This window comes from Danio rerio, chromosome 16 (assembly GCF_049306965.1).
Source record: "Danio rerio strain Tuebingen ecotype United States chromosome 16, GRCz12tu, whole genome shotgun sequence".
NCBI lineage: Eukaryota > Metazoa > Chordata > Actinopteri > Cypriniformes > Danionidae > Danio > Danio rerio.
In genome coordinates, this window is record NC_133191.1 from 45,887,534 (window position 1) to 45,913,185 (window position 25,652).

At 35.4% G+C, this 25,652-nt stretch overlaps 2 protein-coding genes across 2 annotated transcripts in view; one reads left to right on the plus strand and one right to left on the minus strand.

The window, feature by feature from the left end:
- The window catches only part of si:dkey-11p23.7, a 55,872-nt gene that overhangs the window by 2,779 nt on the left and 27,441 nt on the right, over positions 1 to 25,652 (plus strand). The window contains exon 3 of the mRNA XM_068213837.2: positions 4,631 to 4,825. The gene's annotated coding sequence lies outside the window, so the exon portion shown is untranslated. The remainder of the gene's footprint in view (positions 1 to 4,630; positions 4,826 to 25,652) is intronic.
- Positions 250 to 19,753, minus strand: cmtm6 (CKLF-like MARVEL transmembrane domain containing 6). The gene is made up of 5 exons (NM_001044756.2): positions 19,593 to 19,753; positions 19,149 to 19,302; positions 4,628 to 4,804; positions 3,577 to 3,675; positions 250 to 2,294 (listed from the first exon to the last, which is right to left on the minus strand). Exons 2-5 carry the CDS (start codon positions 19,278 to 19,280, stop codon positions 2,133 to 2,135), a joined length of 570 nt encoding a protein of 189 aa, NP_001038221.1. The 5' UTR covers positions 19,281 to 19,302; positions 19,593 to 19,753; the 3' UTR covers positions 250 to 2,132.

Here is a 25,652-nt window from a genome sequence, read left to right on the forward strand (position 1 = left end):
GTGTATGGATGTTTCCCAGTGATGGGTTGCAGCTGGAAGGGCATCCGCTGCGTAATTTGCTGTTTGTGGAAAATATAACCAAGTAATAAAAAGATGATAAAAAGCAGGGAACCCAGAACTGAACACCTTTAATGCTCTACTGTAGAGAAAAGGCCTTAAGGGTGGCCAAACTTGCTGATTTTTGGTTAAATGACCCCTTTATCATCAAGCATGTTTCCAAACAGGGCACACATAAAACCAGGAGTCTGATTCTCTTAAGCCCATGATCTATTTATTGCTTAAATTGAATGGAGAGATGGTTTCATATACAGTGCTGTAAAATGTTCCATGTGACTTTTAAAAGGTAGAAACAATGCTGGTATTCAAACTATGTCAATTTTGTCAAATGTCTTTGCTTTTTAAAAATATAAAAATCCTTGGCAACTTAACAAGACACTCGATTCAAATCTTCAGAAGGAGAAAGTGGCTACTGTACTATAAGTTTACTGTTCAGTTTATCTAGATTGTAAAATATACACAACGCTCAATTAACAGAAAGCAGCAGTCAAGTCGTAAAGCACAGGAGGGTTAAAGCGTAAGGCAGATTAGTGTCTTGGAAAACTTGCAGTCCGTTTAATTCCTCGGGCATCTAAACAAACACATCAGGGCCTAAACGCACAAACCTCGCAATAAAAAAAGAAGACCTGTAAGACATGCATTCAGTTTAACACTTCATATTCATAGCATCAGCACGCTATCTTACACACAATCTGGGCTCACATGGAACAAGATCAAGCACAGAAGAAAATATACAACATTTCGAGTTCCACACAATATAAAAATGATAGATTGATTCAATAAAAACAAACAATTGTATGACTGTACAGCGAAACATGATCATCACAGGGCCAAAACAATGCTGTCCTGCTTTCGCCACATTCATTTCTTCAGCTCAATAAACATTTTTACAGTATAACTGACTTAAGGACGACGTGTGTATGTGTGTATGTGTGTGTGTGTGTGTGTGTGTGTATGTATTCAGTGTAATATTTACCTGTCCCCAGGGGCAGGTTTTGTGATTGGAGGCCCCAAACAATTCGAGCCATGGGGCCCAACAGTCCGTAAATGCACAATATGTACTTTTATTTGTTTATTTTTAATATACTTTTCACTCAATTTAATTTTCTACCTTTTAATCGCAATGCAATCGCTATATATTTAAATTATTTGCTTCCTTAAACTGAATTCAGAACTTAAAAAATAATAAAGAAATGTATTTATTATGTCTAAATGTCTAAGGAATGTTGTTTTTAAAACTAAATATTTACCTGATTTGACTGCTGGACTGCTCCATGAGAGAGATGTGGGGGACAACTTTGCGCAGATGGAATAATCAATGTAATAATTATGTCAAAATATCTATCTCTATATCTAAATCTATCGTTGTTAGACCCTCACCATACAAAATATAACAAAAAACGATGTCATATAATTTATGGGTATAATTTATATTTCTAGGTATTTATTGAGGGCCCCCAGATTTACTGGCGCCCCAAGCGGCTGATTACCTCGCTTATTGGTTAATATACCACTGCCTGTCCCAAGTGTTAAAAAATATATATAATTTTCTTATCCTCTTAAATCAACATTATATTCAAATTCCTGCGCTGAAAAGCAGACAATAGTAAATTGATATTTTCAACATGATCAAACCCTGATTTTCTCCAAAATATATTACTTCAGGCATGCATATAAAAGTATTTCAAAGATCAGAAAAGTAGTACTCTATAATGGAGTACAGTGCATATTTTTGTACTCGTTAATGCTTAAGAGTTTATGTCCGAAATAGCACAGAACACACACAAAAACAGTGATAACTTCACTTGTGACATGACATGATAACTTCATTTGTGTACAGTAAAAATATGGTCAAGGATTCCATGTTAAAATACTACCTGTGAAATTAAGACTTATGTAATACAAAGGCAAAACGTTTAGGCACAATATAAAACTGGACAAAAAAAGCCAGAATAAAACTGACTGAAATGGAATTATTAAGACTTTTTCGTTTTTTGCTTTGGGTAAAAATAATTCATATTTATAAAAAATTGTTTGCTTTTGGATTTGAATGCTGGTGAAAACGCTACCAGGCCTCAAGCAGATTCTGCTCCATTAGCATTAAGTTTCTCAATCTCTGGTTGTCTTGGTGTTGCGTCTGCTGGTAGATTGTTTCTCTTAAGGCACGGAATACCATGCAGTTTCACAAAGTAAGCAGCTTCTGCAAAGAAGGCTATCGTGGACATGAAGCCAAATGCCTGAAATACAGAAAAGACAGTTGAATGTTAGCTAACAGTAGCAGCATTGGCTATATTCATGGCTACATCAGTAATAAATATTTATTTTATGAGTTACTATCACAATGGTTTCTTAACAAACATGCATTACACAAAAAATACAGGTAACAACACTGATAAAAAGTCATATAAGATCCTTTAGTTTGATCAATGATATTGAAAAATTCCTTATTAAAATATCATTTAAAATATACATTCTATTAAAATATTAATACATTTTGTTTATATCATTCTTAACTAACACTACTAGCTTAATAATTATCTGCTTATTAATAGTTAGTAAGGTAGAAGTTAGGTTAAGGATTTGGATAGGATTGGGGATGCAGAATAAAATCATACTTTATCACTACTAATAAATAATTAATAACGTAACAATGACGTAATAAGCCAGTAGTTTATAGCATGAATTGTGTCAAATGCAAGTGTAACCAAATATTCTTACACAAGTCACAAAGAGGTTTCTTTTCCCCTTTAAATAAATAGAAGTGTGGAAGTTTTATGACAAACTGTTAACAAGAAGTGTTGTCATATCAGCTAAAATACAAATTAACCACAATCATGTTTAACTTATCATAAAACTGAAACAGAAAAAATTGTAAAACAAAAAAAAACAGAAACAAAATCAAGTATGCACATACAACTACAACATATATGTACCATATCTATCTATCTATCTATCTATCTATCTATCTATCTATCTATCTATCTATCTATCTATCTATCTATCTATCTATCTATCTATCTATCTATCTATCTATCTATCTATCTATCTATCTATCTGAAGAGTTCAGATGCAAAAGCCTCTAAACACCACTTCCGCCAAAAATGACATCATGACATTGAGCGAATGCTTTAGGCACGTAGTACATGTTCACCAAATAGATTTGCTTCTAATCATCCAAATTCCAGCATCGGCACATTCAGAAATAACAGTTTGTTGGCAAAAGCCACTAAACGCCACTTGTCTTTGACAGCAAAAGCTGCTATATCCCAAGAACTAATCAGAAGGCGCGAATTGAATCATGTTTTCAGTGTAGAAGCGCGCTGATACGCCGGCTTTATGAAGAGTTTTTTTATGAAGAGTATGAAGAGAGAGAGAAGTTTTTTTACATTTAAAAAGTACATATTACTGTATGTTTTTTATTTCAAAAATTAAAGTGGCAATTAAATTATGAAAATTAAAAACAACAATAAAACAGGTTAAGATGGTTAGCAATAACACTAAAATATAACATTATCATACCACTGCACCCTGCTCCAAGCCCGTCCGACCATTGCCTGCTGCAAACACAATGCTGGCAATGAGGAACATGACTGCCATGCCTGATGTGTATGTAAAATCCTATGGGGGAAAACAGGTTCAGCATTATATTATAGCTTTCTATAACCATTTTGATTCAAACTCAATTCATAACACACACACACACACACGCACACACATATATACATATGCATACATACACAGTTGAAGTCAGAATTATTAGCCCCCATAAATTACTAGCCCCTCTGTTTATTTTATCTCCAATTTCTGTTTAACAGAAAAATTCTCTCAACACATTTCTAAACAGTAGTTTTACCAACTCATTTTCTAAATTTCTGCTAACTGATTTCTTTTATCTTTGCCATGATGACAGTACATAATGTTTTACTAGATGTTTTTCAAGACACTTCTATACAGTCTAAAGTGATATTTAAAGGCTTAACTGGGTTAATTAGGCAAGTTATTGTATAACGATGGTTTGCTCTGTAGACTATCAAAAAAATATATAGCTTAAAGGGGCTAAAATTTTGAGCTTGAAATGTTTTTTTTTTTTTAATTTAAATGGCTTTTATTCTAGCCGAAATAAAACAATAAAGACTGAAATTTCCTTTCTCTGTTCAACATCATTTGGGAAATATTTAAAAGGGGGCTAATATTTCTGACTTCAACCATATATACATATACATTTTTATATACATATACATACATTTTATATACAATTTGTATTACATATTTGTTTAAATATATACATTTAAATACTCTTTTTAGAGTAAAACAGATTTGACTTGGTAATAACATATAATAATAGTAATAGTAGTAGTTTTACGAACAATATGCATTTATTTCATCTATTCAATTTCTTTCAGTTTAGTCCCTTTATCAACCAACTTATCCAGCATATGTTTTACACAGCAGATGTCCTTCCAGCTGCAACCCAGTACTGGGATACATCCATTCACACAAATACACTACAAGCTATTTAGTTTGTTATATGCATTAATTTATTTTTTGTAATTTTTACTCTTTTACTTACCAGTGTAGGCCAGCACTTAATTCCGACTCTCTGGTGGAGACTTGTTGCCAGAAGGATGAGGAGCAGAAGTGTGAAGAGGAAGGCTGTGCAACTCACAAACTCAAAGAAGTAAAGCGGTCCACAAGACGCACAGTGGGACACGACCTCCTCCATCACGAAAGCCACAAACGACAGCAGCTGAGGGGACACAAATGAAATGTAAGTGCATCAAGTAGCCACCAGTAGGCAGCAGCAGATTATTTACTTGGGGTAACTCAAGGTAAATGGAAAGGTTTGGTCAAATTGCTCTCAAAATTAAAACAATTGTCTTTAACCTGATGGAAGCTACTTTAACACATGGCACTGTAGGCAGATTCACTGATTTGTTTTTGTTTTGTTTTATTTTTGAGCTTTTCATAAAGAAACATCTAAAATACTTTTTTGTTTTGCTTGTTTTCTTGTCACACTTAGTATATGCCTCGATTTCAATTATGACAATTTTTTTAAGAGGCTGTTCTCTCAAAATGAACTTTTTGTCCTGCACTAAGCCATAAACCTCAAATTCAGTAGCGCTTAAAACTACACAGCTTTATTCAAAAATAAACAAGTTTATAAAAAAAAATTCTGATCATATACAATTTTTTTTCTGAATGTTTGCATTATATTTTGAATAATGTAGTGATTAAACAAGACTCCCAAAATCCCCTTTGTTAAAACTCTTCGCTCTAATTTGTCAAAAAATAAATAGATTATTTTGAACCCGACTCATCCAGTGTTTATGTTATGGGCTATGACAGGGTCTTTGCAGATATCATAATGTCAAATTTAAGACCTTTTTAAGACCATTAAGTATTAAATTTAAGACCTATATCGCAACATCAAAAATACGCGAGAGAAAATGAAAAAGCACAAAATTAGGGGTAAAGTTATTTAAATTGAACAGTACTAAAGTCAGGTTAAATGCACTATTGAACTACAGAAAAAACAAACATCTTAATGCAGATTTATACTTTCACCTGGCACTGCATCGCACAACCCACGAAACGGATTAAGGCCTTTATACTTGACACGTTCACCATTGAGATTTTTTTTTTTTTTTTAAATGACAGGGGGCGGTCCAAAAAAACGGACAGTAAAATCAGACGAATAAAAACATTGTCATTTTTCTTCGAAGATGTTTTAGGGCCTCTTTTTTGTTGTTTTAACAAACTTATCTCTCAGGTTTTTCCAAAGTTTTACAAAAACTTTCCTCCTTTCCCATGGCTGTTGCAATTTCTAGCCAATAATTTTTGGTCATTCTGGCAAGCAGAAATGTAACTGTGATAGAAAATAAGTAAAAACGTGATTAGGTATTATAGCTTACTGTACTATTCACTCTTCAAATAAATCCAACTGTCAATCCCATTTTATCACTAAAATAAAGTGAACTAGTGTCTGCTGTCTAGTGTTTTGTGAAGTACAGTAAAGTACTTCAATTACTCTGTTGTGGAAATACTGCTATGGTAACACAACAAGTGTATTAAAAACAAACTACCCAGTGCTTTCGTTTTTTTTTTTTTACAATACAGGGTATATTTTTCTACAATTCAACACACTTTACTGTAGTAAAACTACATTGTATTTCATTTTATCAGTTCACTATTCTTAGTTGTAATACCGCAAATTACAATTGGACTAGTGAAATAAAGAACTACAACACCCCAAACACCAAGCAACAACAACAAAAAGAATTTAAATGAGCATTAGACGTAGCGTTACATGGACATCGCAAAAATAAGACCTGAGCAAAAATATTTAAGACCTAGAAAATTTAAGACTTTTTAAAGCCATAAATTTAGATTTTTTAATTTAAGACTTTTAATACTTTTTAAGACCCTGCAGGGACCCTGTATGAATGTGACATGCAAATTCTTCAATGCCTTATTTGCCTATTTAAAAGTAATATTTTAGTAAACTTGTAATGCAAAAAAATGCTTGCAATTCCTAAATGTAATGAATCAAATATGTAAGTATGGTCATAATAAATATTAGTTATTTTTTGCCCGATTTACTTAATCTTGCCTTCAGGCATATGCTGCTAATATATCATTTGAAACGGAGTGGAAAATACAGCAGGTGAGATTTAAAACACAGTACCAGGAAGGGAATTCCCAAAGATGCGAATAATAAAATTTATCAAGGACATTCATGCTGGGGGAAAAACATTCACACCCAAGCAGAATTGTTTATATTTCCTTTGCACTAACAGAATTGAAGTGTTAATCAATCATCTAGCAAACTAGGCTTTAGTCACATGAACACTGTTAAATAACTTCTAGTACAATAGGAAATGCCAGTTACAGTTCCAGGAAAATCTTAAGTGAAATGAAACTAAAAACAAAATGACACTGTAAATGACGCAGGTCATGTTGTGAAGTGACTCTAATGTGCTATAGGTCGTTTTCACATGACGTCATTGATGATGTGCGAAATTCAGATGCAGAGCAGGAAGTGGTTCTTTTACATAGGAATCGCTATCAGAACATCACAATGTTTCTCTTTTATGTTCTTTACAATTCTTTAAATCGGCCAAAATAAGAAATGACGAAAATCTTTTTTAGACCGTTTTTACTCATAAAGAGGAGAAAGTTCAAGAAACTGGCTGAAAAACTGCAGAAAAAGCGGCATGTAATAAACATTTATTCAATACATCCATGTGTACATACTTTTTTTTTTTTAACGCAATTTATCTGACAGCACCAATAAAGATCACGAGTAGAGTCTAAGATAAATGTCCAAGCTCATTCTGGTCTATCTATTTCTATCTTATTTTGCTATTAAATCGAGACACAGATGGCAAAAAAAATTGTAATGCCCTTCAGAACTTCACTTTTCATAAAGTGTTTTTCTCAGTTTGAAGCCGCGGTCACACCACCCATTCATATGCACATGAATGCGTCAGACTGAAAACGCAAGCTCGTGCGACAAGTTTCACAGTTTGCTGTGGTGCAAAGTTCAAGCTTGGTGAACTATAAAATCACATCACGTGACTGCATAAGATCAATTGAAGATCAAAAGATCACCTCTCTGTACAGAATTTAAAATATGGACCGATTCCTCACTTTTTAAAATGTCTAATCATCTTGTTTAATCCCACCCCTTTTCACAGCGCCGTACAACAGAATTCCGCATGCTCAAACTCAAATGTGACCGCAGCATGATGCAACACCAATGTGGTAAACACTGGTCCATCTGCTGATTACAGAGCTGGCTTTACTGCCAAAATGTGCAAGAAAATGACCTTCCATTAATCACCCAGCTTTAAAGTGCTACTTGTGTCGCACTATATGTGTCTGTAGATTTCATTTACAATACACATTTTAAAAGCAAATCTTAAATTTAGCAGCAGTTACACGCACCAACTTTTACAGTTTCATTCATATCTATATTCTGTATTTTTTTATACATTGCAGTACTTTCTGAATTATGGAGTGATAAAAGAGATATTAAAGTAATTCCCTCAGTTATAAAAATGAACAACATAAAAATCGATCAATGTGGTAAACTGGAACTAAAGTTGAGCAATTTTTATTTAAATAAACAATGCCCTACTTGCATATTTAAACAACATTTTAGACAACTTGGCGAACAAAAAAAATCTTTGCAACTCAGTGTGTTGTTAAAGTGTCAGCGTGGAATAGTTCAGCCAAAACTACCTCATTGTTTACTCTTCTCATGTTATTTTATGAGTTTCTTTCTTCTTTTGAGCACATGTTGCTATGAAATATCAGTCTTGTTTTGCAATAATCCATGTCTACACTGGTGTTTTGGCGGAATACACAGCTATATGCACAGCAGCGCTGAATGTTTGTTTGATGTTAAGTTCATCGACAGAACAAAAAAGAAATGCTACCCTTGCGACAAAACTATATTATTATTGGGGAGCACTTTTCCCCCTTACAAAAATAAATGAATAATAATGTACAGTTTGCATTAGGCTTGGGCGGTATCCAAATTTTGATACCGTCAAACCGCCTCCATATTTTATATTTTACCCCGGTATCCGGTATTACCGTCGTAATAAAAAAAATTATGACGTAAGGCTCAGACAGCGTCACCAAACTGTTGGCTTAAGCCTAAACAATTCAGAAACTAAATACATTCTATGCGACCTTAGGCTCGCGGTCAGAGAGAGAGAGAGAGAGAGAGAGAGAGAGAGAGAGAGAGAGAGAGAGCACAGCACAGTACGTGTCCTCATGCCACCATATGAGAGAAAAAGGCTGAACCCCCTCATCCCTTATTAAAGCTCTCTGTCCTTACCATTTATTATTATATACTTTTGTTAATCTTTTTTTTTTATTAACTAGTTTATTGTGACAACATATATGTATAATATAACGATATGTATATGTGTTTGTTTATTATTACTTATATTTCTTTTATCTATATGAATGTTCTGTATTTTGTTATTGCTTTGGCAACATTGTGATTTGTTTTACAGTCATGCCAATAAAGCTCTTTGAATTTGAATTTGAGAGAGAGAGAGAGAGAGAGAGAGAGAGAGCGCGCAAAGCGACGCACAGCACCTCTCTCTGTCTCTCTCTCTCTCTTTTACACATGCACACACACACATCTCTCCCGCGATTTATTCAGAAATTTACTCCCACACCATAAGAAATCTGGCCGGCTCCCGCGGAACAGCAGCGGGAATGCAGAGCTGTAATCGGGCAATAAAAATTATACCCGATAGGTCCCGAGTCCGACAGGTACATTTTGATTGACAGCTTTATACAGCGCGAACCCGTTCACAGCCCGACATTAAAATGTGCTCATGCACACAGCTCTAATGCATTTTTTTCAAGAATGAGTCATTTCTATGATTTAACATCCTTTATTCGTAACAAGCGTAGACTATAGGCCACTTAGAAGTTGGAACAAAGAAATAAAATAAGTCCTACAGCTGTAACATCGTAACATCTTAGCACTCTATAGGTCTAGGTACATGCACTTAGCCTTTAAATTAGCCTACACACCAATGAAAAGAAATCTTGCTTAACAAATCAAATTAAAATAAACTCTAAATGATGACGGGTATTTTGGCAATAACGAAATTAAGATAAAGGCTCTGCAAGGTTTGTTTCTCCACTTCTCTTTACAATCTGGCATTAAGGCGGCGGTGAAGCTGAATATTAAAAGAATAATGCCACCATTAGCCTGTATACTCTGTCTACATTATGATTATATGGTTTAATTAATATTTAGGCTATTTATAATTTAAAAACCCTTTACGCACCAAGATTAGGCTACGTGTGTTTGTGGAGGAACATTATTAAATCCACTGGCTTTAGCGCAGTCTCTCACTCATGGTGCGTCCAGCAGCTGAACACCCTTTCCTGCGGCTACAGGTCGAGATGCAGAGTTCTGATCCGGCTGAAGTTTTAGGTAGGATTGTTTTTTTCATCTTCTACCAGTCAGGAACATGCATTTATTTTTCCATCACAGCAGTTTCACTTTAGCGAATGGCCTCTTCTTTTTATCTGTCAGCTTGCGGTTTAGGGCTCTACCGTAATACGCAGTGTATGAGCAACCGCGAAATACCTGCGGCTGGAATAACCGCTCCTTATGAGCTAGTGACTGGCTTGACCGCCGTCAAAATTCGCTTTTTTACTACTTCATCATCATTTGTTTCACCTTTGCAGGTATGGATTTTAATGCAGGGATTTGGATTTTTTCGGGTCTCGCCGGGTTCGGGCAAAGATCTTCAGCTCTAAAGCCTGATTTATACTTCTGCGTCAGGTGACCGGCGTAACCCACGGCGCAGGCAACGCGCGTGGCTGTGCATTTATACTTCTGCGCGCTGTCTCTGTCGGTCTGCATTAACACTTCCGAAACGCTAGTTGGCAGTGAGATGTAAATGTTCCTCTGTGTCGAGTTTCTTCGCTACTTTTTTGCATTTCCTGAACACTTCCGGGATGTACAAGTGGCTCAAACTCGCTCATTTTGAGGCAGTAACCGGCGGACGTGCAACAACTTTAACTATGAGGTAAACACAAAACAAAACTTTCCATCCGGAGCTCCTTCACGAGACTCCACACTTGTAAACAATCGCTCGCGCGGCGTCGCGCCATTCGCGCGCCTCTCGGTCCCGCCCAGACTCGTCAGCGCTACCAAGCCGACCAATCACAGAGCTTATGCTACGCGTCGTTGCGACGTGTAGTTACATTTTTTGAGAGGTGCACGTCAGCGACGGCGATGGCCACGGCGAAGGGCTATGCGTCAGCGCCGTAGCATACGCCGGTGTTTGACGCAGAAGTATAAATCAGGCTTAATGCAGACCTCTCGTTCATATTAACCACGTCTCCCTTCTGTTCAGGTGAAACTCCCAAACTGCAGGACACTTTGAAGCGCGACTCATCACGTCACCTCTCCCCCTCCCTCTCCCCCCCTCTCCCTCTTCCTCTCCCTCTCTCCTCCACACTGTCCCGTGATGACAACCACACATACGTTTTTGTAGGCATTAAATAAAGGATATTTAATATTTTATGACGGTATAACGGTATTGAAACTGACACCGTTGCTATTTTTAGATCCCGCGGTATACCATAATACCGTATTACCGCCCAAGCCTAGTTTGCATCCACATTTTTGTATGCTTTCATCTGTTATTTCGTGATGTCTGGAAGATATCCACATGGGGAAAAACTTTAATAATTCATAATGAAAACGTTTTAACACCACATAGTTCTGTAGTATAGTAAACTGTAATAAATACTGTAACGTTTACATTTAGTCATTTAGCAGACGCTTTTGTGCAAAGCGACACACAAATGAGGACAAGAAAGCAATTTGTACAACTATAAGAGCAACAATAAATAAGTGCTCTTGCAAGTTTCAGGTATGTAAAGTGTAAGAAGCAAAACATTAGTATTTTTTAATTTTTTTTTTGTAATACAGTTAGCGGTTGAACCAGAGAGGCAATTGCAGATTAGGACAAGTGGTGCTCGCTGCAGAGCCATTTGAGGAGAGCCGAGCTCCAGCGAGTGGGAGCTTAAGCTTGAGCTCCACCTTTTTTGCACTTCTTCTACGAGTGATGTCACTGGGGGTAGGGTTAGGGGTGGGGTTGGTGTACGCATTAAAACAGCTTACAGGAGGAGGAGCGACAGCTCATGCTCCCCCTCGCTGGAGCTCAGCTCTCCTCAAATGGCTCTGCAGCGAACACCCTCTCGATTAGGAAGGGAAGTGGAGACTAAATAGTTGAGTTTTTAGTCGTTTCTTGAAGACAGCGAGTGACTCTGCCGTTCTGATGCAGTTAGGGAGTTCATTCCACCAACTGGGCAGATTGAGAGTTTGGGGAAAGTGATTTCTTCCCTCTTTGGGATGCAACCACGAGGCGATGTTCATTCACAGAACGCAAGTTTCTGGAGAGCACATAAATCTGCAGAAGTGAGAGCAGATAAGAAGGAGCAAATCCAGAAGTCGCTTTGTAAGCAAACATCAGAGCTTTGAATTTGATGCAAGCAGCAACTGGAAGCCAGTGCAAACGGGTGAGCAGCGGAGTGACATGCGCTCTTTTAGGTTCACGTTAGTGTACACTGTGGTGCATTGTGTGATGGTGTATAATTATAGTGTAGAAAACGAAAGTCTATTGAATAATTCATTTATAGCGATAAAGAGATATCAAAATAAGCTTTAAAAATTAACTAAACAAAAATTGATCCATGTGGTAAACTGGAACTAAAGCTTTAGCATTGTATATTTAAATACAGCTTGGCATACAAAAAAAAAATCTTTGCAACTCAATGTGTTGTGATAAAGTGTCAGAGTGAGATAGTTCAGCCAAAATTACCTCATTATTTACTCTCCTCATGTGGTTTTATGAGTTTCTTTCTTTTGAGCATAAAAGAAAACATTTTAAAGACTGCTGGTTGCTGGCACCCATTGACTTCCATAATAGGGGAAAAATACAATAAAAGTCAATGGCTGCAGTTAAACATTCTTTTGTGTTCAATAGAGCAAAGAAATTTATTTTAATCCCTTAATAACGTAATAACTATTAGGTATACATATTTAACTGGAAAAGATCTTAGAAAATAAGAACAAAAACATCTTTTAACATGAACTAATAATAATTAATAAAAGCTTTCAGCTAGTACATAGATATGGGAAAACCTGTCTTACTGTAACTGAGGAGGAACAGGAATCATAGTGTTCTCTTTTATACAAAGAACACCACTTTAGAAGAAACGACATAATGACAAACCCAGATTAGGCCACATGTCTGACTCATGATTTCTGTTTTAAGCTTTGAAGGCCCAGACGGCTAGGAAGGAACAGGGCAGGTTCACAATTTGCAGTAGTCATTGTGAATTTAAGCAGCAGAGCCTTATCGCTAGCGCACAGAATCCCCTCAAAATCCTCCGTCCAAACAAGCTTAAAAATACTGCCTGCTCACCATTCAGTGAAAAGACTTCAAATGTATCAATGCATGTCACAGTAAAATGATTAAACGAAAGCATATAGAGTTCATTTCAGTCTGACGTCGAAACACAAATGCTAAAAGGAGCTCCTAGAAAGCATGCAGGAAGATTTCATTACAGTGCTAAAAAAAGAAGATTTCAGTGCAGTTACTTGACTGTGGTCAACATTCTCCACCACACTGATGAATACACTGTGGGTAGATTGAGATCACTTAATAAAAAGCTGCCAATCTTACAATCTGATCAAACACTGAAAGATGTATATTTAAAAACACAAGGATTAACAGTGAGAACTAAAATCAGGAGCTGAGAAATCAAACTGACATTTTAAAGCAGAAACTGAGCAGCTAAAAAACTCCCATGATTAAGCTCTCACTTTAGATTTACAGTATAGATGACATCAAGGGTTTGATTTGCGGGTGATGGTTTTGATAAAGTATTTCAAATAGATATAATCGACTTACTGCTGCCTATTTTTTTTACATGAAAAAGTACCAAAAATAATTTTAGTAAACAAAACTAATTGGGCAATTTTATTTTTACTGAAAAAAAAATAATAATAATAATTATATATATATATATATATATATATATATATATATATATATATATATATATATATATATATATATATATATATATATATATATATATATACATACATACATACATACATACATACATACATACATACATACATACATACATACATACATACATACATACATACATACATACATACATACATACATACATACATACATACATACATACATACATATATATATATATATACATACATATACATATATATATATATATATATATATATATATATATATATATATATATATCCGTATTAAATTAAATGTTAAATCTAAATTAAAACTAGGAAATATATATTGGAAAATTCTAACACTGCTATATTTTTTAATTCTATATGTATAAGTATATTGCAATATGAGTACAATTTCAAGAGGAGTTGAATAAATGTTTGGAAAGAATTTATCATTGTAGATTGATTGGGATGATTCTGTAGGGGAGTGCATGAAATATAACAAACAATCTACAAGCATAAAGTTCAATAAAGAAAAAGTAAAAATTAAATCAACTTAATTGTTATCTGAAGAGTTGAAATGCATTCAGTTATACAGTAATTTAATAATCAAATGTAAAATAATACAGCATAGTCTTCGTTTTATAAACAATTCAATAAAAGTAATCAGTATTCATTTTTCAAAGTTACAAATAGAACTATTTCTTATGCCTGAATATTTTTATAAACCTCATACTGTCACAGGCCTCAAAAAACACTTGCAAAATTATCAATTATAATTCAGACTCAACATTGCGTATATTCGCAATGTGACTATTGCGAATGATCACATTAAGATATCGATGCTGAAACGATATATTCTGCAGCCCTACTTCTTGATAAAACAAAATGAAAACACTAAATACAATTCTAGTAAACCCAGCTTTGTCATTATTTAGGGGGGATTTAAAAGTGCAATTCTGTAAAATGTGACCTCACAGCAAGAAGGTCGCTGATTCGAGTCCTGTCTGGGCCAGTTAGCATCTCTGTGTGGAGTTTGCATGTTCTTTCCGTGTTGGTGTGGGATTCCTCCGGGCGCTCTGACTTCCCCACAGTCCAAAGAGATGCGGTACAGGTGAAATCTTTCATCTTTCTCCTCAACTTGGTCCCTTTATTAATCCAGGGTCGCCACAGCGGAATGAACCACCAACTTATCCAGCATATGTTTTTTACACAGCGGATGCCCTTTCAGCTGCAACCCATAACTGAGAAACATCCATACACACTCATTCACACACATACACTAAGGACAATCTTAGCTTACCCAATCATAGGTGAGTTGAATAAATTACAGTGTCCAAAGTGTGTGTGAATGGGAGCGTGTATGAGTGTTTTCTGATTACTGGGTTTACAGATAAAAGGGGCATCAGCTGCATAAAACATATGCTGAAATAGTTGGCAGCTCATTCCACTGTGGTGACCTCTGAAAGAGACTAACCCAAAGGAAAACAAATGAATGTTTTGCATAGATCTCTGTGTGACGTATAGATGGATGATCATGGTTTTGTTTTCAAAACACTGCAATTTAAAACTTGTTTTCAAACGTTTGTATTTGCAGGCTGCTACATGTCATTCATTGTGTACCTGAAAGTCCAAAACGCATTTAAAAAAACCTCTCAGCTGAAAACCATTTTGTGTAAATGCCCACTAAAAACAACTCAAACTGATCTAGATGAAGTTACACCTGCATGGGAAGTACCCAGGTGAAGTGTTATTTTCAGTGAAACAGGAAATTAAATGCCATTTCAAATATGAAATGCACACCAGCTGATTACATTTAAAGTCATGATCCCAATATTTGAAAATCTCTTCCTCAACAATGTTGAGAAAGAAGTGACAATGTACAGCATTTCATTTCAACTCTATAACTGAACTGCCCATTTCAGTCCGGTCACTAGATCATGATTAATACCGTACTGTTCAATGTCACGAGGAGAACACTTGAGTACATGGACAAAAAAAAAAAACTCCAGTAGCAATTTCCCTGAGTACACTACAGGCTTAAACACTTGATTAAATCTAATTTCCGGAGAAGCATGAGACCAAGGCTGCGACCAAATGGGAATTTACTCCTAAAAAAGGACATTTGTCTCAGAGTTCACCTTTATGTGGTAACTACTGGCTAAATTTAATTTGTTCAGGTCCATTATTCTCTGTACCTGGGTTCTTGGTAGAGTATATATCTCAATGTCATTGAAACTTTTAGAGCCACCACAACATACTGTGAAAGTTAGGAATGAGTCTGTAATTGAATTTAGCATCTGCCCTCTAATTGCATTTACAATTTAATAGGCAGACGGCCTTTTCAAACACCTGATATTGCTTTAGCATGTCAACAGACAATGCCCTTTGGTCTTTTTTCCAAGTGTGAGCTTGCAAATTCACACAGTTAAAATAAAGTGTTAACCAATTAAAGAGACCCCCTAAATTGTCTCACATATGTCTTTTAAATACTGGTGCAACAAATAAAAAAAGGTCAAAGTGCAAAAAAGAATAGAAAGTCTGAAGAAAAAAAAAACTACTGATGGAAATCTGTACCAGGCAGATCATTTAACAGAATACTGACATTTTTTTAAACATAGAAGTGCTATAAATGTAAAGATAAAAATAAAGATTCTGCCATTATTTACTCATCCTCCAAAGATGTTTGAGATTGTTTCTTCTGTTGATTGCAAAAGAAGATATTTTGATAAATGTTAAAAACCATTCCTATATTGCAAAAAAGGCTTTTCTTAGATTTTTGTGCTGTATCTAGTCCAAATATCTGTGAAAGTCTTAAATCAAGAAGCATTTTCAAAAACTACTGTCTTGTTTTGAGAAATAATACAGTACCTCATTAGCAGATTATTTAGTTTGTTTTAAGGGAAAACTCACTTAATTCTGACATATTATTTTTGTATATTATTATGATTTAAGACTTTTTTATATTTGGACTAGAAACCAGCAAAAATCTAAGTAGGAACATTTTTTGCAGTGTATGGATGTCAATGGCTACCAGTTTCCAACATTCTTCAAAACATCTTCCTTCGTGTTCAACAGAAAGAACTCAAACAGGTTTGGAGCCACTTGAGGATTCTTAAATTGTTAGTAAATGCTCATTTTGGGGTGAACTATCTCTTTAAAGAGCAAAAGAGTTAAAGTATATTATTTCTTAAAACAGGGAGCATTAGGGTTTGCGCAAACTTAAGCAGATGCCTTATAAATATATAACACCCATCGTGTGCAGTGTATATACAAACAATGCTGTATAAGAATGTAAGCAAAACTAATACAAAATTAACCAGAGCTTGTGATACTTTATATTTCCAAAACCCAACAATATCCCTTAAATAGTGACTTGAACTGTAGATAACACAACACTTATTCCTGACATAAATGTAATTTCAATTTGACACACATGGAAGATACCAAGGAATTGGAGGGAATTTTTTAAACTTGGGACAAAGACCTACAGTCTAAACTATTGTACAAAAAGCCCCATGAGTGATAACCAAACAGCACATGACTGTTTTGCTAAATTGCCTTTAATAAATGGAGTCTAAAAAGTTTCCATCCCCCATTGGCACATTGTTAGCATTATCAAGGATGTGCAAGACTTGCCAGTGGATTCATGATAAAGCAGAATGCTTCATTAGCATGCACCAGAAACCACAGCATTCTAATGAATATGTCAAAACAACAACAGCCATATTTTAACTGCTCCTTTTATATGTTACTGTTTAGTGTTATACACTTTCAGGAAAACTCACACACTTGAGTGCCAACAATCCCCAGTAAACCACGTTCTAACATTAAACCAGACAAACCACTTAGTCACGAATGACCTCTAAAGTCACAGTGCTTTCTTTAATGTGAATCCTTTCACATAAACAGCTATGAGACTACTTGAAAAGTCAATTTCTCTAGAAATCCTGCATTTACTAATACAGTATGTGTTTGAGTAAAATGTATATGTTTCATTCAATAATGTTATGATCACATTTCTCCAAATTTCAAATAGAAATATGGTCATCAAAAGCATTTTCTTTCCAGAAAATGACATCTTGTGACAACAAATAATTTCTACCAAATATTTTTTTTACGTTATTTTAAGATAAAACTTTGGTGATGTGTTGTCCAAGAATTGATGTTAAATGAGTAATGTTTGCAGTAGTTTGCAAAACAATACTAAAATTAAGTTAAACTTTAACATACACTACCTACCAAAGTCTTGTTGCCTACCCAAGTTTTAGGAACAACAAATAATAACTTGACTTCTAGTTGATCATTTGGTATTAGAAGTGGCTTATATGAAAGGCAAAGGCCTCTAGACTACGCTTATTTTACCCAAATAAAATACGATCACGCCTTGATTTTGAATTATTTAATTAGGACAGCAAGGTTTGACTTTGCTTAGACAAAAGTCTTGTCACTTTACAGAAATAATGTACAGTATAGAATATAAAGTCTTGGTGCAGTGGAAAAAGATTTAATATTGTGTAAGACTCCCATGAACTTAAAGGACTGCATCCATACATCTCTGCAACGACTCAAATAACTTATTAATAAAGTCATCTGGAATGGCAAAAAAGCGTTCATGCAGGACTCCCAGAGTTCAAGATTCTTTGGATTCATCTTCAATGCCTCCTCCTTCATCTTACCCCAGACAAGTTCAATAACATTCATTTCTGGTGACTAGGCTGGCCAATCCTGGAGCACATTGACCTTATTTTCTTTCAGGAACTTTGATGTGGAGGCTGAAGTATGAGAAGGAGCACTATCCTGCTGAAGAATTTGCCCTCTCCTGTGGTTTGTAATGTGATGGGCAGAACAAATGTCTTTATGTCTCAAGCTGTTAATGTTGCCATTCACTCTGCAGATCTCTCGCATGCCCCCATACTGAATGTAACCCCAAACCACGATTTTTCCTTTACCAAACTTGACTGATATCTATGAGAATTTGGGGTCCATGCGGGTTCCAATAGGTCTTCTGCTGTATTTGTGATAATTGGGGATACAGTTCAACAGAGGATTCATCGGAATAATTTACCTTCTGACATTTTTCCAAATTATCAACTAGAAGTCAAGTTGTTATTTGTTGCTCTTACAACTGGGACCAACGAAAAGACTTTTGTCAGGCAGTACATTGTAGTCTTATTTTTTCATAGCTGCATATGTTCACAGATTGTGTGTTATGCAAGACAACATTAAAGTTTAGACTAAGGTAAAATTGGTTTTATATTCACACATATTGGACTTCCTAATAATATAATTTCAGAAAAGTGTCTGAATAGTTATTAGCTGCTAATATGACTTCCCTATCAAAGTGCAACACTGTTCACAATCATATAAATAGTGCTAATGTTGTTTTTGAAGTCACACTTATGCGATTTCACACTGAATCTTCAAAGTAGGCTAGCATAGAAATGAAGTTGTCCCTGAACGAATATGCGAATATAAAACCAACTTTACCACATTAAAGTAAGTTACGGTAGGAATATGTGTTACTTACCATTTCGACCACTTTTATCACAAATCGTATTGTCTCCAGATTTTCTGATGGCACGTTGAACCATCCTTTAGATTTGTTTGCCTGTGCTGGTGCTGTTGTGGTGGTGTTATACACCGGGTCTTGAGTGGCCATACTGTATTTACTGTAGCTAAATCTGATAACGAAAAGCATATAAAACAGTTTAACTATAACAGATGTTCGCACTTACAAACCAGAAGAGCAATAATTTAGCGTTATAGATAACATATCGCATAATAAACAACGTAACAAAACACCGACAGCAGTATTTCACGTTTATAGAAACGAAAGTGAAAAAAGTCAAAGTCAAGTCTGAGCTAACAAAGTATATCAATATAAAGCGATCGATATAAACAAACTCAAGTGATGCAGATGCAAACGCTTACGTGTGATAGTAATATTAATAGAGTTTCAAGACTGAAATACCTGTTTGTTTGGTCGGATGGTTGTTTTAATATGCTCTGTTTACGTCGACTCGTCCTTTGTGCGGAGAACTTGTTTCACTTCCGCCCTGCCTCAGTTTTGTTTTAATGAAGGAAGGGCTTCCTACGGAGGCTGCTAAAGTCAACACCACTTGCGTGTGCACCACAGGGGTGTTTCTGGGATTTTTGTTCTGCGATTTTTTTCACTTCTCCTGTCAGGGATTGTGACAGGCTCTCAAAACACTTCATGAAGATCGCTTTAAAGGGATAGTTTACCCAAAAATGCTGATTACTCACTATTTATTCAACCTCAAGTGGCTCCAAACCATTATGAGTTTCTTTATTCTGTTGAACACAAAAGAAGATATTTTGAAGAAAGCTGAGTGTTTAGGAACACAAATAGGGATGTCAGCTTTCTTAAAAAACATATTTTTTCTGTTTAACAGATTTAAAACAAGTGAACGCTGAGAAATTGATGGCAAAAAATAAAGCTTTGGATGAACTATTCATTTTACTTTTTTAGCCATGCCTTAATTTTTTTAGTTTGAATGCTTATTAGTGGTTTATTAGTGTTGAAGATATTAATTAGCACATTAAAAAATATCACTTTAATAATAAAAATGTATTAAAATAGTATATGTTCAGAATCTAAAAAGCTTGAGACTATAAGCTAAAGAAAAGTTCAACCAAAAAGAAAAAAAATCACTATTGTTCTGCCTTAATTGGTTCCCAACCTACACTCACTGGCCACTTTATTAGGTACACCTGTCCAACTGCTCATTAACACACATTTCTAATCAGCCAATCACATGGCTGCAACTCAATGCATTTAGGCATGTAGACCAGAGCAAGATGATCTGCTGCAGTTCAAACTGAGCATCAGAATGCGGAAGAAATGTGATTTAAGTGACTGAGTGTGGCATTATTGTTGATGCCAGACAGGCTGGCCTGAGTATTTCAGAAACTGCAGATTTTTACACAACCACAATCTAGTGTTTCCAGAGAATGGCTCGAAAATGACAAAATATCCAGTGAGCAGCAGTTCTGTGGGTGCAAATGCCTTGTTGATGCCAGAGGTCAAAGGAGAATGGCCAGACTGGTTCGAGCTGATAGAAAGGCAACAATAACTCAAATTACCACTCGTTACAGCTGAGGTATGCAGAAGAGCATCTCTGAACGCACAACACGTCCAACCTTGAGGCGGATGGGCTACAGCAGCAGAAGACCACACAGGCTCACCAAAATTGGACAATAGAAGATTGGAAAAATGTTGCCTGGTCCGATGAGTCTTGATTTCTGCTGTGACAGTCGGATAGTAGGGTCAGAAATTGCCGTCAACAACATGGAAGCATGGATCCATCCTGCCTTGTAACAACGGTTCAGGTTGTTGGTGGTGTAATGGGGGGGGTTTTCTTGACACACTTTGGGCCCATTAGTACCAAGTGAGCATCGTGTCAGTGCCACAGCCTACCTGAGTATTGCTGCTGACCATGTCCATCCCTTTATGACCACAGTATACCCATCTTCTGATGGCGTCTTTCAGCAGGATAACGCGTCATGTCATAAAGCGTGAATTATCTGTACTCAAATGACCTCCACAGTCACCAGATCTCAATCCAATAAAGCACCTTTATGATGTGGTGGAACGGGAGATTTGAAACTGGGGTCAACCCCAGTAATAGTAAGGTGTAAAGTGGTCGCTAAGTGTGTATGAGTGTCGTTTTTATGAATAACACAAAATACAGTATGTAGATGCTTGGGATATGTTTTTTGCATACAGAAAGGGAGAGAGAAAGAAAACATGTGATTGTGATTCCCCTCTTTAACAGGAGCTGTTTATATACTGTGGCATTTTATCAGTCCATTAGTTTCCTCTCCTGTTTAATTAATCTGATTATATTCCCTCATGGGTCTTCTGTTCCTTCTGTGCAATGAAATCAACCTTTTTGAGACCGATGTGAACTGATAAAAGCCAAAAGTCTAGATCTTCTCACATTTCATATCGAAGTTCATTTTACATAATGTGATAAACAGTCCAAAGAGCATTGAACTTTATCGCTAGCTTTGCTTAAGCCTGAATATCCAGGTAAACTTTGCATAGACGCACATAAACTTTACTTGGCCAGAATCCAGCAACAGAAGCTCTGAGAAAATCCAGACTTTCATGCACAAACCTGTGAGAAAATATTGTTTTAAAGGTTTCCCATGCTAAACACACTCACCTGGGATCATTGTTTGGAGTCATTATTAATAAATGCCCTTGTGCACGCACGCATGCACACACACAAACACACAAATACACACACACACACACACACTTACGTTATCTTATCAAAATACAGCATTAAAGAAACTACAGCAATAATCTGTGCACCCTTCAAAAATTTGTATCTCTTTATATTTTGTGCAACTGTTATGCAAATGATCAACTTTACTATTTTCTTTATTATTGTAATAACTAATTTTATTACATTTATTGTTCAATATTTTGTTATTGTTTGCTGAGAAGGGCGGCACAGTGGGGCAGTGGGTAGCGCTGTTACCTCACAGCAAGTGGGTCGCTGCATGGTTCAAGGCTCAGCTGGTTCAGTTGGCATTTCTGTGTGGAGTTTGCATGTTCTCCCCGTGTTGGAATGGGTTTCCTCCGGGTGCTCCAGTTTCCCCCAAAAGTCTAAACACATGCAGTACAGGTGAATTGGATAAGCTAAATTGGCCATAGTGTGTGTGTGTGAATGAGAGTGTAAGGGTGTTTCCCACTGATGGTTTGCAGCTGGAAGGGCATCCGCTGTGTAAAACATATGCTGGATTACTTGTGGGTTTATTCCACTGTGGCGATCCCCAGATTAATAAACGGACTAAGCCGAAAAGAAAATGAATAAATAAATGAATGAATGAATGTTTGCTGAGCAAGTTTAGCCCAATGCAGCCATGAAAGCAAAGACATTACAGGTGAATGCCTAAAAAAAATCTATAATGTTATATTAAATTTGCAATATTATTAATATTATTATTAGAACAATTAATAAAGGATTAGGTGACTGAAAATTGAAGTAATGATTCTAAAAAAATAAAAAGGTATATATATAAAAAAAAATCACATAAATATTTCACAAACATGCACACACACACACATATTAGATCCATTAATTTATTTATTTTCCTTCGGCTTAGTCCCTTATTTACCAAGTGTTGCCACAGCAGAATGAACCACCAACTATTCCGGCATATGTTTTACACAGCAGATGCCCTTCCAGTCCCCGCCCAGTACCGGAACACCCATACACACTCATTCACACACACAGCCGATTTAGTTTGCCCAATTCATCTATAGCACATGTTTTTGGACTGTGGGGACCAGAGCACCTGAAGGAAACCCACATAAACAAGGGGAGAACATGAAAACTCCTTACAGAAATGACAACTGACCCAACCCAACCGGGACTCGAACCGCGACCTTTTTGCTGTGCCCCATACAGACATAAACACACACACACACACACACATACACACACACACACACACATACATATATATATATATATATATATATATATATATATATATATATATACAGTTGAAGTCAGAATTATTAGCCCCCCTGAATTATTAGCCCCCTTAATTATTTTTACAATTATTTACAATTTCTGTTTAATGGAGGGAAGACTGTTTCAACACTTTTCTAAACATAATAGTTTTAATAACTCATTTCTAATAACTGATTTATTTTATCTTTGCCATGATGACAGTAAATAATATTTTACTTCATATCTTTCAAGACACTTCTATACAGCTTAAAGTGACATTTAAAGGCTTAACTAGTTTAATTAGGTTAACTAGGCAGGTTAGGGTAAATAGGCATTGTATAACGATGGTTTGTTCTGTAGACTAACGAAAGAAAAATTAGCTATATAATTAGCTATATAATAAGTTTGTCCAAAAATGGTTTAAAAAAAAAAAACGGCTTTTATTCTAGATGAAATAAAACAAATAAGACTTTCTCCAGAAGAAAAAATATTATCAGACACACTGTGAAAATTTCCTTGCTCTGTAAAAAATCATTTGGGAAATATTTAAAAAAGAAAAAACAAATCAAAAGGGGGCTAATAATTCTGATTTCCACTGTGTGTGTGTGTGTGTGTGTGTGTGTGTATATATATATATATATATATATATATATATATATATATATATATATATATATATATATATATATATATATATATATATATATATATAAAATATCTGTTGAAGTCAGACAGAATTATTAGCACTCCTAAATTATTTGCCCCCCTTTATATTTTCCCCCAATTTCAGTTTAACACAAAAACATTTTATCAACATATTTAAACATAATAGTTTTAACTAATTTTTAATAACTGATTTTTTTATTTTCACCATAATGAAAGTACATTATATTTTACTAGATATTTTGAAAGACACCATTATTTCAGCTTAATCATTGTGGTTTTGTTCTAGGCAATCGAAAAAAAATTGCTTAAATTAGTTAAAAATATATATTTTAAAATATGATTGTCACATGTATGTGTTTGATTTCAGCTATAGCCAGTGTAACATTTCTCGTCTTCGTTTAGTTTACATTGGTTTTACAATTGGATTACAATTTATAAAAACCAAATGATTTTGTAAATGTAGCGATTTCGATTTCAACAGTTTTTTTTTCTTTTGTTAATATATGAATAATCCATAAACCGAATGCTGCAATAAACCACAAGAGGGCAGACGAAGTTCATTTTTAACACACATACACACATATATTATGTCACTATGACTTATGGGGACTTTCCCTAGACTTCTGTCCCAACTATGTTTATCCCTGAACCGTAACCAAGCACTAAAACATATTTTTACACTTATAGATAAACATTTATTCCCTCATTGCAGCATAAACCTGTTCATACAAGTTAGAATCAGTTGAGATAGGCCTATTTGGGCTACTTTTATTTGCATTTGGTGGTTCTGTAATGCAAACATGGCAACTCTGATCCGAATCCATAAAGTGCAGTTTAAGTTGTTGTATTCTTAAAGGGACAGTTCACCCAAAAATGAACATTTTTTATAATTTAATCACCCTTCACTTTTCACACCTGTTTGAGTTTCCTCCAATACACACACACACACACACACACACACACACACACACACACACATATATATATGTAAACTACCCCTTCACTAATATTATTATGGTTGAAAAAATTAACGGTCACTGTTTAAAACAAGTAGGCACACTGTAAAAAAAACCGCAGGGTTTCACAAAATTCATTCATGTTGTCCCCACACAAATCGATTAAGTTAATTTGTATGGATTGAACATAAAAATTTTAAGTTGTCCCAATGAAATCTCAAGAATTGTGTAGTTTCAGCTCATTTTAAATAAGTAGCTTGAAAGTGCAGGTTATCTTCTGAAGAGAAATAACAAATTTTAATGTTTCCAAAAGCTTCCTGATATCAAGAGTAGACCGCAGTTTGTAGTCTATTCAGGATTTGTGTTGCAAAACTACTGCACTTCTGGTAAAAATGAACAAACACTATCAGATATTCAGTGCCTTTCATCCTCCATTACAGCCCAACAAGTTTTCTCTTTGTCCTGTTTGATTAAGCATGCAAATCTCAAGATTGTGAATAATCAAAGCACCACGGCAGTGTTTACTTTAGTCACTTTAAAAGCCCCTACTGTGCTCCAAAAGTAGCCTTAAGGAGGAGCCTGAATATTCTTGAGTCATGTTTCTAAATTAGCTGCGATACTGAGACTGAATCTCTGGAACGGCTCTCTCCATTTCACCCCAGCCCTCTCCATCAAAATGCCATCATTCTTCCCTAAGGAATATATTTCCTCAGATTCACTCCAACATTTCAGCAGAGTTACAACAACCCATAAGAGATCTATAGCACATGTTAATGTATTTCCATCTTTCTCTTTTCAAAACATTTCTCTGATAGCAGGTCAGGAATTTCCAGCAACACCCATTTACTGTAATCATTAGTCACTCTGTGCACGATTTTCTATATAAGATATACAGTGCTCAGCATAATTGAGTCCACC